This window comes from Micromys minutus (genome assembly GCF_963924665.1).
Source record: "Micromys minutus genome assembly, chromosome: 9".
In the NCBI taxonomy this organism is placed as follows: Eukaryota; Metazoa; Chordata; class Mammalia; order Rodentia; family Muridae; genus Micromys; species Micromys minutus.
In genome coordinates, this window is record NC_137978.1 from 10701910 (window position 1) to 10716539 (window position 14630).

The following is a 14630-nucleotide window of genomic DNA, read 5'->3' on the forward strand; positions in this document are numbered from 1 at the left end:
ATTTGTTTTTAACTTGCATCTTAAAAACTACCATTTTACATCATCACACAGCAAATAGAGCTAATGTATGTTTTAAGATACATTTACCTTTTCCAAGATATTCGTAATCTTTTGTCTCAGTTCCCAGCATTGTTCCTCAGCAGCAGGGAGGGGCCGGCAGCTCTCATCACAGCACCCCCTCTTTCCCTCCCTTAAGTGCAATCCTGTCTCCACAGACTAAGTTTTTCTAGAGTCAATTTTTTTAAATAAAACCCTCGGTGTTAAGTGTCCTCGGGATGAAACAAGGTAAGAACTGAGAGGTGGGGTAGGATGCATCTAACACGGCAGAAATAATCGCTTTCAAGTACCTCTGCCTTTCCATCATGGCTCTAGATCTTACAGTTCCCATGGTATAAACTTTCCACCATAGCCAGACATGGTAGAGTTTTAAAGTTTTAATGACTGACAGTTCAGAGGCCTGAGAAGAAATGCTGATATAGATGATGGTAGCCAATGTATGGCTTTGTCTGTGTGCCAGAGTGCTCAGTGGTTCTAAACAAGTCATTCCTGAAACTCTCATGGCTTCTGCATGTGCCAAATATTCTTATGTTCTTCTATGAGCATGGGCTGATATGGGTGGGAGATTTTGATCTATAGGGGACATCTTTTTTTCTGGCACTAGACCTCCAGTTGATGATGCCTTTTGCATCCAAACCTTACCTTGAATATGTTTCCAGGCCTGATTAACAGGCTTATAGAAAAGCTTCTTGGATTTGATTGGTCCATCCCCAAAGTAAGGCTCAGAGCTGATATTGATGATAGCAAAGTTGTGTCCGGTGTCAATAACATTCGGGGCATGCAGGGGCTCTGGAAGGACTAAATACAAATGTAGCAGTCAGAACCATTCTTGAGCATTCCGGGTGTGCCATTGCTTAATCTCACAGCTAGCTCTCTGAGTTCCGGTTCAATCCTGTCTCTCCACTGCTACCCCTGCTTTAAAGTGATTCCTTAGAAGAGCCCTCTTCCACACTCTTTCAGTGGGTTCTGATTACATGAAGGCTTAAAATGTAAAATTTGTGCCATGACTCGGCAGGCCCCATCACTGCTTCAAGAAAAATGTCCTTGCTACAGTACAAGAAACCCACCTTTGTGTTATATAATGCAAGAAACCTACCTTTGACAGAAATGTTGAAAGGCTTTTCCACCATCCCAGCCACTGTGTTCACACTGCAGACCCAAACTCCCGAATCAGGAGGTAAGATTCGTTTGATAGTGAATATGGCCACCGAGAAACGATCTGTATGGTTGAAGTCATTTGGCTAGAAACAGTCAGTCAAATACAAAGACTTATTAGGATTTTGTGGGGTATTTACACAGAAAGGCGTATAACACATACTCCAGTTCATTGTTCAGTAGGAAGTTTTCTAGGAGAGACTGAGAAGCTAAGAACAATGCTAATATAATCACTGGCTTGTTTCCAAAGCCATTGGAGCAGCCCTGAAAGTTTGTATTGGCCTAGTGCCTTCCAAGATCCTGCTGTTGTATTTGTGTTTGAAAGTGTCGAATAAACACCAGCAAGGAGTTTGGTTCTTCTAAAACTGCCCTGGGTAGCTTTTTTTTTCTCCTTTTTTGATATAGTAGTGTGGAAGGACAAAGTAGCTTCCTGCATAATTGAGGGGCTGTTAGGAATGGTGCAAAGGCAAAAGGCCCATGGATCTGTTCCTTTTGCCCACTTCCTCAGATACTTATCCTCACACATTCAGCTCCCTTTCGTGCAAACATGAGGCAGGCAATGATAAAAAGTTAAGGGTAGAAGACCAAGAAAACAGCCAAATTAGAAGTTCCAGCAATCTTCTCTTCACAGAGCAATAAGCCCAGTGAGCTGTTCACTCACCAAAATGCCTTCACAAGAGCTGGGGGAATCAAGTGAGAGAAGCCAGTGTTGATTTTTAGCATAAAAATAAGAAAAGGTATACTGTAGAAGGAAGAAAGTAAACTTACTCAGAGTTTGCCCAACTCCAAACAGCATAGTGTAGAAAGAGATGCCTCCCTTTTGTTGGGGGATGGGGAGATTAACTTCAATTTTTAGACCTTACCTAGTATTAGGCATGTGAAACCTATGGTCAGGCAGAGCCTCATAGACTTGCCCCACTACACAAGTATGTACTCTGTAAGCTAAACTGTTGGACCTTTATGGGCTAAGAACTGCCTCTTTCATGAGACCTTTGGGCCATAGCAAGGAGCAAGATTTCATCAACCAAGGAGCAAAGAAAGAAGCTGAGCATGAGACCTCACCTGGAGCTCAAAGCCAAACAGTGAGACTAAGCATTAGCTGGATTCCAAACACCTATATCCTGAGACCAGTGCTCAAGAAAAGAGCCTCCAGGTACAGAATATCTAAAACTGAGTACAAGGAGTAGAAACTGGAATAACCAAACAAGGACAAAAATAAATTAGTAAGAAGCTAAACTGGGAATTTCAATACTCTGAAAAGTCCAACTAGGCATAGAACAATAATTTCATTCTAAAGGCGCAGAATATATAAAGCATATATAGGTATATATATAAAACATTATAACAGAAAAATTTCCGGAGCTAGAAAAAGGCATGCCAATCCAGATACAAGAGTCATTTAGGTACCACAGAGACAGACCATAAAAGAACTTTCTTATCTAATTATAATTAGGAACACTAAATACACATGACAAAGTGTATTGAAAGCAAGAGAAAAATATCATGTGCAATATAATATCGGGTCTATTGGGATAACAGCGAATATTCAACTGAAACTTTAAAAGCACAGAGGACTTGAAGTATTTCAGGTCCTAAAATAACAACAACTACCAACCCAGAAAACTACACTCAGTAAAGCTATCTGTCCTTAAAGAAAACTTAAAACACTTGACAATGAGAAATAAACTAAAGGAATTTATAACCACTAAGCCAGCTTTACAGAAAACACTTGAATGAATCATGAATGCTCAAGGAATACTGTAGAGGAAACAAACCTGCCCACATAGCTACAGGGAAGACTTTAATTCAGATGAGAATAATAGTTAATCAAGAGAAAAGAAAAAAATATGCAGTGCTCTTATGCCCACACACACACACAGGTTCACACATTTATTAACTCATTCAGAGCAAGGAAAAACTGAATGAAAACAAAATGCAAACGTTCTTACAATTTCCATCTGTACTGCAAAACTCTAGTGACTAAAACAGCCTGATACTGACATGAGGAGATAAGAACAACAGACCAACGGAAAACCTAGAGAGCTGAGAAGCAGACCCCACGTCCGCATTAACCTTATCTGCAACACAGTGCTAAGAATATGCAGTGGAGCAAGGACGGTCTTTTCAGTAAGTGACACTAGGGAAACTTTATGTCCCCAGTCTAGGACTAGACCCCAACCTCGCCACACCCCAACTGGGAACTATGGAGAGACACTCAGCACATGGGCATAGAAAGGGAACTTTTAGATAAGAACCATCCACAGTTGAGGTGTCTCTTCTCACATCAAACAAATGACAGCTTAGGATGGATAGTGTAGAGTAAGGGGAAGACTTGTCTATTGCTGGTCAGGAGTGCAAACTTGGATAGCACCATGAAAATCAGGGTGGCGATTCCTCAGTTAGCTGGGGATAGATCTGCCTCAAGATCCAGCTATACCACTCTAAGCATAGACCCAAAGAATACTTCATCCTACTACAGAGACACTGGCTTATCCATGTTCATTGCTGCTGTCTTCGCAGTAGCCAGAAATTGGAAACTGCCGAGATGTCTCTCAACAGAATACATAAGGAAATTGTGGGACAATAAATATTACTCAGCTGTAAGAAAAAAAATGAAATCATGAAATTTGCAGGTAAATAGATGGAGCTAGAAAAAATATCACCCTGAGTGATATAATCCAGACCCCAAAAGGCAAATGTGATATGTATTCTCTCATATGAGAGTATTGTCTGTTAAAGAAGGCGGTGGTCCATATAACCACAGATGCTGGATATGGAGGAAAGAACTAGAGGGGACAGAAATAGCTTATATAGTTATGGAGAGATGGGGAGGGATTGGAATGGGATGATTAAATGAAGAGAGAGAGGAAGGAGGTGGTAGGGGAAAGGTTGAGGAACAGCTGAAACTAAGGATCATTTTAGGGATCACATAGAAGCCTACAACTGTAGATGTTTGTTAGATATTCTCACAGAGACAAATGACAGCTTATGATGGTGAAAATGTGGAGTAAGGTAAGTCTCATCCATTGCTGGTTGGGAGTGCAGACTCATATAGCATTATGAAAAATCTTATATGAAATACATGAAAAATATGTGAATGAAATAGTTGAACCGGGAGACAAAGGCCTAACTAGATCTCTCTTGCCACCAAGTGAAATATCCAGTGCCTGGGTTAAGTTACATCTAATCAAGTTATTGGCCAAAGGGGTCTCATAGAAACCCTCAAACAACCCAGGCTATTGCCATGGCTCTCTACAAACTGATGATAAGACCTTATTGCTGAAATCAACACGTACACTACTTACTCAACACTGAAAGGTCAAGCTGGTGTCTACCTAGAGCCTCTATTCCGGATAACTAGTATCCCTAGTACAGAAAGATACTTTGTATACTGACAGAGGAGAAAGGTAACACCAACTGAGCTACAGAAAGGTAACACCAACTGAGCTACAAACCCTTCAACCTATAATGGTGACCTTTCTGCATAATATGCTAGTGCAATAGTGGCACAGAAGTAGGAGAGTAACCAATCGCTCTCTGGTAAGATTTAAGGTCCACTCCATGAGATGAAGCCCATGCCTAACACTGCTCAGATGGCTGAGAACCTGAGACTAGATAGAAAACCAAATACCGCTGTTCTGCTAAAGAAACATAATAATTAAATTTCTCCTAACAACATTCTGCTATATATAGAAATCAGTGTCTCACTCCACTAGTCTCAGGTCCTCCTACAACAGACGGGAACAAATATGGAGACTCACAACAGGACAGAGAGTGAGATACCTTGGAACATTCGGATGGTGTCCCAGTGCTGAGAGAGGAAATAGACACAATAATCTCCCATCCTTAAGCCTATCTATCTCCAATTGACAACACTTTTCAAGGAAAAATTAGTTTTCTCTAATGGAGCCCCACTGAGCAAGCAAACTACACTTAAGAGAAGCCCTGTGTCTAGAAGATGGCTGTGATAGTTTAAATATGCTTGGCTCATAGAAAGTGGCACTATTAGAAGGTATGTCCTGCCATACTTCCCGCCATGATGATAATGGACTGAACCTCTGAAACTGTAAACCAGCTCCAATTAAATGTTTGCTTTTATAAGAGCCGGTCTTGGTTGTCTCTTTGCAACAATAAAACCTTAACTAAGGCAAGGTCCAAGACAAAAATTACCCAAAGTATTATGAGCAAAATGTTTGATTTTTTGAAATTTTGCTCTTAATGCTTTGTTTGGATTTTTTTGTTTGTTGGAGGGGATTGTTGATGTTTATATTTGTTGTCTTTTGCTTGTCTATTATAGTTTCTGATTTGTGTTTTTATGGGGTTTGTGGATGTGTGTATCTCTGAGTGGTTATGTGTTTTTCATGTTTTTTTTTCTTTTTCTTTTTCTCTTCTGTTTGCTTTGGTTTATTTGTTTTGACCTGCATTTTTTTTTCTAAAGAGAGAGCAAAAGAAGGCATGGAGTTGGATGAGTGAGGAAGCAGAGAAGATCTGGGAGGAGACAATAGAAGGAAACCCATGATCAGAATATGCTATGTGAAAAAGATTGTTTTCAATTAAAAAAGACTAATGATTGAAATGAACATATAGTTCTCAATATGTTACAAAAATCTTTTTCATGATAGCATAGTATGTTACTCATTCACAGGTTTCAACATCCCTGTGTGGCCTCTAGACCCCTTCCTCGCCTTACTATAGGATTTAGAGGAGGTAATGTGAGGGTCTTACACCATCTGACCTGAACATAGTTCAGTACACACAGTTGGACAGTTTTATAGGATGGGGCTATCCTTGACACTCAGATCTGACGACTCCATTGTGATGACAAATTCCCAGCCCATGCAGAGGAAGTGAGATTGCAGTGAGTCAGTATCTGCATTTAACACAAGCAACTTGGCACAAAGATGACAGCACACCAGCCAGGACGGGGTTAAGACCTGGAGTAAATTTAGCCTTCAGAGACAAACTGCTGTAGTGAAACCATCTTATGGTGCTAAACAGATGTACTGAAGAATGGTTCTTACTTGGAGCACTGTTCCATCTGGCTTCACCAGAGTCATTTCTTCACTAGTAGGTAGTGGCCAGCCAGAGGCTTTGCAGATGGGGTTAAATTTTCCACTGTTGACTTCTATGTGATCTGGCAAATCCTCTATCTGTGGAGTCATCCTTGGCCTGCCTAGATTAAAAAAAATAAAAAGAAAAATAAAAATAAAACAATGCAGTCTAATCTTCAGCATAACAGCAATAGCTAATCTAGTAATCTAAATTAATCACTAGTAATCACTGTGGTTAAATTAACTTTACAAAAATTACAGTCACCTGGAAGATGGGTCTATGAGCATGTCTGCAAGGAATTTTCTTGATTGGGTGATTTGATGTGAGAAGACGTACTTGTACATTCCCTGTCAGGGATGCTGAACAGGGGAAAACACTATCATTCTTTGCTCTTCTGGTCTTGAATCTGGTTGCAATATGACCACCTTCTTCAGCTCCTGCTGCCTTTACTTCCCCACCACGTTGGGAAGTACCTTGAACTTTGAGCCAAAATAAACCATTCTCTCTTAAGTTGCCTTTGTCAGAATATCTTATCACAGCAACAGAAAAAGAGACCAAAACCTACTCTATGTGAGACTTTCTAACTATTTTAATTTATCATTCTCTAATAAATTTGAGGATTCTATTAATATCTCTACTTTAAAGAAGAAAGGACTGAACCTCAAAACCTGGACTCAAGCTCAGATCTTTCTGAACCCAAAGTCTTCTGCCATGGTGCTGAGCTCAATATAAAATGATCATCATAGCCACACACTACCTCAAACCTAGTTCTTAGCCCCACCTTGCTTTTTAAAGTGATTTATAAAATCAAGCAGTTAATATCAAGTTCCTCATCTCAGGAAACAGCCACACAGTGTTTCCTATCAACAAAATGATCTTCGGTACGGAAGTGCGAGAGGTCTTTCACAGACTTCACAGAGAAATCTGTAAGTAGTTTGTAAAATAATAAGTGGTTTAAATTATACACAAGTATGTCACAAACGTGAGATAAACTCTTCCAAAGCACTTTCTAGCCAACAGTCAAACCAAAAATGGTGCTGCCATACCGAACGAAGAAAAAATTCCTCAGTATTAACAAAACGCAATGGATGGTGTCAGGGATCCATGTGTCTCATACCTGTACTATGAAGAATTAATTGATTTTTAGTTAAAGCACATGGTCTTCGACTACAAAAGAAAATTCTGATTATATTAATTAAATATGTTAGCATCATTGGATTTTGGTTTAAGTGTATCCCCAAAGGTGTCTGTCCTGGTAATTTGACCTTTAACATGGTGGTGTTTTGAGGTGGTAGACTTTTATAAATGAGACCTCTATGTAAGACACTGGGTAATGCTCTCAGAAAAAAATTATCTAGTCCTTACAGGAGCACAGTTAATTCAATCAAAAGTAGATTAGCTCCAGAGGAATAAGCCTTGTTCTTCAATCCCTCTGGTGTCCTGTCATATTGTATGATATCTCCTGTAGGCGATCTTGCTGCCTTCCTCAGCCATTTCAACACAGGGACAGAAAGCCAAGCCATCTAGCTGCCTTGCTCAGAGCAAAGACTAAACTGGAAATGTGTTTCTTTCTAAATCCATTTCCCCTTGTACAATGTATTTCATGCTCTTTTTCTAATGTTTTCTGTGTACGGGTGTTTTGCCAGCAAGTATGTCTATGAAGATCTCAGCAAGCATTTTGTTTATTCAGAAATGAGGCACCTGTGCTGGTGTGGATGAGAATGACTCCCATAGGCTCAGGTGTTTAACTCTTCATCTGGAGTGGTGGACGGTTTGAGAAGAATTATGGATGTCAGGATTAGAAGTCAGTGTTCTATCCCTAAAAATGTCTCTTAAACATTTTCAGTTAAAAAGAAAGAACAACTCAAAAAGAAGAGGGTATCTGCATCGGAGTTATATTAGAGATTGGGCTCTCTGAGAGGGGTGTCCAGTTTGGTGTGGGTGACTAGGAGATGTCAGAGTAAATGTGTCACTGGTAATGGCTTTGAGTTTTTTTAAAGACTTTGGGATATTCCCATTGCATTTTCCTCTTTCTGTTCACTCCATCCTACTATCTCTGCCTCCTGCTTGTTGATCAAGACAATAGTTCTCAATGCTACTCCAACTACCTACAGCCTCTCCTTTGCCACCAGAGATTCTAACCCTCTGGAACCAAACTAAGTTAAACTTCTTTTATAGTTGTCTTGGCCATGATGTCTTCCAACAGCAGTAGAAAAGAAACTACTACAGATTCTTTGGAGGATATAGAACGGGTATCTGTTGTCTTATCTTGGTGATGTGATTCTTACACAGTAGGGCTCTCCTCAGACATGCCGAACATGACCCTGACCACAGTGTTACCTGGCTTTACCTTCTTTCTCACACTGCAGCCCTTGCCATCCTTGAGAGCAGAGGCAGCCTTGGAAGCGATCACACATCTCTTCATTGGGGCAGTGGCACCTGAGCTTACAGTCTGGTCCATAATAACCATATGGGCATGCTGGAAACAAAAACGTTAGAAACTGATGTTAGTACTGAGAAAGGGAGAAGACCAAGGCTCTCAATGGCTGAGTTTAGTCTCCTTACATACTATCTGGCAACTCTGCTGAATTGTATACAGTAGGGTTCCATCTGTGAGATTTACTGAGATTTAAAGTTTTGTCCACTTTCTTTCCAGAGAACTTAGTAAGTTTCTACTAGAACACACTTCACAGTACAGTATCCCAAAAAAGACTAATGGAAGTCAGGGTGAATGTATGTGGGCAGAGGAAGCCAGGGAGGTTTTAAAGGGGAAGTGAAATTTGGAAGATAGTAATGGTGTGTTTCTCGTTTCTCAGGTTTTGGTCTGAGTGTTGGGTATGAAGAGCACCATGTGAGAGGATAAAACTTAAAAATAAAAAAAATCCATCATCTCATCAGCCTGGTAAATAAAAGAGTTAGTTACTGGAAAGAGAAAGGAAATCAGAAATATTGAATTGGAAAAGAAGTTCAGATCCTTTGCTGACCTTTGAACTATATGCATGCTCAACATACTCAGAGCAACCCAGATAAAGATGAAAAACCCTCAAGAGAGAGAGTTTGGTCTGATGACTGAGAGTCATAGCCTGTAGCTTGAATCCTACCAAGCCAGTAGCCTACTAAATTAAAACAAAACAAACTGAGCATTCCCCCTAAGGGATATATTATACTCCAGAATCCCCACAATGTAATATTAGGTATTCACAATAAAATTTCAAATTACTCAACATAAGAAGTGATAAAGAAGTGTGTTCAATTTAAGAAAGAAAGAAAGGAAGGAAGGAAGGAAGAAAGAAAGAAAGGAAGGAAGGAAGGAAGGAAGGAAGGAAGGAAGGAAGGAAGGAAGGAAAAAAAGAAAACTTGCAACTAACTGCAAGGACCTAATAGTACAAAAAGGGGTAAGATTTTAAAATCAGTTATAAGTAATTATGTTCAAGGAAAGTACATTCACAACAATGAAGAATTTTAGCAGAAAATACATAAGCACCCCCCCCATCTGAAATGGGAAAGCTACAGTGATAATTAATCTCAGTTGTCAACTTCATGGAATCTAGAACACCTGAGAAATGAGCCTCTGGGCGTGCCTGATAGGGATTATGCTGATGAGGTTAAGGTTAATCAAGGGAGGAAGACCTGCGGATTGTGGGTGGCTTCATCCCCTGAGCTGGGATCCTGGGCTATATGAAAAGGAGAAAGTGAGCTGCACAAAGGCATCATTCTCTCTGCATTCTGGCTATGGATGCCATGTGACCTGCTGCTTCAAGTTCCTGCCATCTGATGTTCCCACCAAATGGAATGTACTCTTGAATTATAAGCCAAACAAACCTCTTCTTTCTGAAGTTTCTTTTCTTAGCATATTTTCCACTAATTTATTTATTTATTCACTTCACATTCTGATTGCAGATGCCCCTTCTCTCAGTCTCCCTTATGCAGTCCTTCCCTCCCCACTTCTCCTGTGAGAGGTGACCCCACACCCCAGTACCAACCCACCCTGTCAAATCAAGTCACTACAGGACTGGGCATATTCTCTCCCACTGAGACTAGATAAGGCAGTTAGCTAGGGAACAGGATTCACAGGCAGGCACTGGGAACAGGATCCACAGGCAGGCACTGGAGTCTGGGTAAGCCCTTGATCCAGTTGTGGAGAAACCTGCATGAAGACCAAGCTGCACATCTACTTCATATATGCAGGGAGCCCATGCTCACTCTTTGGTTGGTGGTTTAGTCTCTGGTAGCCCCCAAGGGTCTAGAATAGGTGACTGTTGCTCTTTACATGGAGTCTCTGTCCTCTTGGGTCCCTCAGTCTGTTCCCTAACACTTCTACAAGACTCCCTGAGATCTGTCTAATGTTTGGGTGTGGATCTCTGTATCTGCTCTGGTCAGCTGCACAGTGACCACATATCTCAGAGGATAGTTATGTTAGGTTCCTATCTGTAAACGTAACAGAGAGTCATGGATAGTGTCAGAGATTGGTTCTTGCCCATGGGGTGGGTCTCAGTTTGGGTCAGTCATTGGGTAGCTACATCCTCAGTCTGTGCTCCATCTTTGTCCCTGCACTTCTGGTAGACAAGACAAATTTTGGGTCAAAGATTTTGTGGGTGGGTTGGTGTCGTTATCTCTTCACTGGGAGTCGTGCCTGGCTCTGGGTATAGAAGCAGATAAGTTGATAAATGGAATACAATTAAAGACCCAGAAATAAACTTATACAACTATGAGTACTTGGTTTTTGACAAAGAAGCCCAAACCATCAATGGAAAAAATAAAGCATCTTTAACAAATGGTGCTGTTCTAACTGGCAGTCTGCATGTAGAAGAATGCAAAAATATCCATCTTTATCACCCTGCACAAAGTTCAAGTCCAAGTAGTTTGAGAACCTCAACATAAAACCAGATACACTAAAACTAATAGAAGAGAGAGTGGGAAATAGCCTTGAACACATTAGTACAGGACACAACTTCCTGAACAGAATACCAATGGCTCAGGCTCTAAGATCAACAATTGATTAATGGGACCTCATGAAACTGAAAAGTTTCTGTAAGGCAAAGGATACCATGAATAGGACAAAATGGCAGCCCGCAGAATGGAAAATTATCTTCACCTACATATAACAGAGAGCTAATATACAAAATATAAAAAAAAAAAAAACTCAAGAAGTTAGACACCATCAAACCAAACGATCCAACTAAAAAATGGGGCACAGAGCTAAATAGAGAATTCCCAACAGAGGAATCTCGGATGGCTGAGAAACACGTAAAGAAATGTTCAATGTCCTTACCCATCAGGAAAATGTAAATTAAAATGACTCCAAGAGTCCACCATATACCTGTCAGAATGTCTAAGGTCAAAACCTCAAGTGGCAGCACATGCTGGAAAAAATGTGGAGCAAGAAGAACTCCACTTTTGCTGGTGGGGGTGCGAACTTGTACATACACTCTGGAAATCAATCTGGTAGTTTCTCAGAAATTGGGAATAATTCTACCACATTCACACACACACACACACACACACACACACACACAAACACACACACACACACACACACTAAATAAATAAATAAATAATTTTTAAAAAAGAGATCGTGTTTAAGATTCCTAATTCTGTTGACATTTACACATCTGACAATCAAGTAAACACCAAGCAGAACAAAGACAGAGAAAAATATCTGTCAAACTGCTACAAACTACAAATCAGAGAACTTATTGGTTTTCTTTTCTTGCCCCTCACTTTCTCCTTACAACAGTGTTTCTGCCATTCAATGCACTTCTAAATTTTGCAAGCTCTTTTGAACTGTTCTGTTCCTGTGAGAGCTACTCAACTGCCTAGTACAACAACATTACAATCTGTTAGACCATGAACGGATTCTGTCGACCAGCTGTCCTTATTTTGGTCAACCATAGGTTTACTTTTACTTAAAAACTGATTTAAAAACTATATTATCCCTTGGCTTTATGGTGGATAGTCTCAACTTGCCAACTTGTTCAACAGAAAGCTTGCATTTTCAGCATCATCAGTACAATGTCTACTAAAGCTCTCCTGGAATATTTTCATTGGAGCAAAAATAAAAGCAAATGTTACTTTCATATAAAAATCAGAATAACCAAAGACACTGAGCAAGAAATAACAATACCAGAGGTAGCATACTACTTCTTGATTTCAAAATATATTATAAAGCTCTAGTACTCAAAATCACATTTTAGCATCAAAAACAGCCACATAGATCAATGGACAGAAAACCCAGAAACAGATCTATATATTTATTGTCAATTGGTTCAGTAAAGGAACCAAAATACACAATGGACAAAAGATGATCATGTCAATAAGTAATGTAGAAGAAACACAGACAGTCACAAGCAGAAGAATAAAATGTATTTGTTATTTCAACCTCCATACAAAATTCAACTGAAAATTAAGTTTAATGATTTAAACCCAAGACCTCAAATTGTTAGGAGAAAAAAAAAGAATTTTTTTTATCAATTGGGGGAATTATCTGTGTATGATCTTAAAAACAGGAAACAAAAGCCAAAGAGACAAATAAGAAAATTTGCATCAAATTAAAAGGCTGCAGGTAGTTAGCACAGTAGAGGACCATCAGGAAGTGGTTGCAGACCATGCATACTATAAGAGGTTCTTTCTAGTACAAAGGAGAAGCTTGAGTAATGGAAGAGCAAGAAAACCTGTCTTTAAAAAATAGTCAAAAGTACATGTACTTTATGCTCATTGTAACTAGTAAGATCTTAATGCACACTATCAAACCTTTAAAAAAAACCAAGTACTGACAAAAATGTATTCGTATACTTTTATGCAAAAATGTTTAAACTCTGTACATTTATCTTTGTTTTTTAAAATAAAGTTGTTCAATTAAAAAAAATAGTCAAAAGATGGAGCAGAGACTGAAGAAAAAGCCACCCAGTAACTGGTCAAACTTGACACCTATTCTGTGGGCAGGCACCAGTTCCTCGGACTATTAATGATGCTATGTCCTCCTTGCAGACAGGAGCCCTCTGAGAGGCTCCACCCAGCAGCTGACTGAAACAGATACTCACAAACAAACATTGAGAGAGGTCAGGGGAAGGATTGAAGGCACTCAAGGAGTTGGCAAACCCACAGGAAGACCAACAGTGTCAACTAACCTGGACCCCTTCAGAGCTCCCAGAGACTGGGCCACAGACCAAAGAACATACATGGGCTGGTCCAAGGCCCCTGACACGTAGCAGAGGACTTCCACATCTGGCATCATTGGGAGAGGATGCACCTAAAACACTTGATAGACAAGAAGGGGAGATGCTGTGGGGGCTGCCCTCTCAGAAGCTGGGGGGGGGGGAATAGGAGGAAGAACTCTCCAAGGGGAGCCAGGAGAAGGGGCAACATTTGAAATGTAAATAAATAAATGTTTTTTAAATGGGCAAATAACCTGGGTTGACATCTCTTAGAGGATATATAGATGACCAATATGAACATGAAAACATATTTAATAATGCCGGTCATCAAGGAAGAACAACAGATGTGGCAAAACATACACATGGCCCTGGCTGTGACCTCTGGCAGCCCACAGCCAGACAACTGCAAGGGAATCCAAATTAAAAACTCAGCGAGACATCACCTCGCATTTGTTAAAATGCCTAGGATCAGTCTGTCAAAAAACAGCAAACACAGTGAGCATAAAGAAAGAGCAGTCATACACTGTTTACAGGTAACTGCCCAAAACAGTGTGGAAGCTCCCTGAAACACAAGAAAACAAGCACAGTTACCACAGGATACAAACACTCTACACCTGCAGATAAACTTTTATGTGTGGGGAAATGGGGGGGGGGGAGAAAGACGGAGGGAGAGAGAGAAGGAGAGGGGGAGAGAGAGGGAGAGAGAGAGAGAGAGAGAGAGAGAGAGAGAGAGAGGGAGGGAGAGGGGGAGGGAGGGGGGGAGTGAGGGAGATGAGTCTAAGCTGAATTATCTAAGTTGAATAAACTAGACAGAATGGCAGGTATTTTTTGCTCTGACCTGTAGATGGAATCTAAGGAACAGCGTGGACAGTGGTTTCCAGGGATTGGTGGGTCAAGTATGGATGTGTTACTCAAGGATACAAACTTTTAGTTGTGCTGTTAGGGACCTTCTTAGTGATATGCTGTGGCAATATGCTGTGGCAAGGGCAGGCATGCATACAATATCATGTACTTCAAAACTGGTGGGCATAGATCTCAAGTGTCCTCACCATACGCGCAAAGAGAAGTCTGAGAGAAAGGATTTATTAATGAATTTGGCAATAGTAATTGTTAGTTCTTTAGTAAGGTTCCTGAGTAACAGGAGTTAACTTTATTCTTGAACCTTAAATCTTATCTGGATTTGTCCTAAAGACTGATTTCCATGGCATAAGG

At 40.3% G+C, this 14630-nt stretch overlaps 1 protein-coding gene across 2 annotated transcripts in view; it reads right to left on the reverse strand.

Annotated features, from left to right (window-relative positions):
• TEK (TEK receptor tyrosine kinase) overlaps window positions 1–14630 on the reverse strand; it is a 116246-nt gene that overhangs the window by 42109 nt on the left and 59507 nt on the right. For both annotated transcript variants that reach the window (XM_080920571.1, XM_080920570.1), the window contains exons 7-10: window positions 8615–8743; window positions 6234–6385; window positions 1154–1298; window positions 700–855 (exon numbers count right to left, since the gene is read on the reverse strand). In XM_080920571.1, the coding sequence (XP_080776697.1) occupies window positions 700–855; window positions 1154–1298; window positions 6234–6385; window positions 8615–8743 (582 nt within the window). The remainder of the gene's footprint in view (window positions 1–699; window positions 856–1153; window positions 1299–6233; window positions 6386–8614; window positions 8744–14630) is intronic.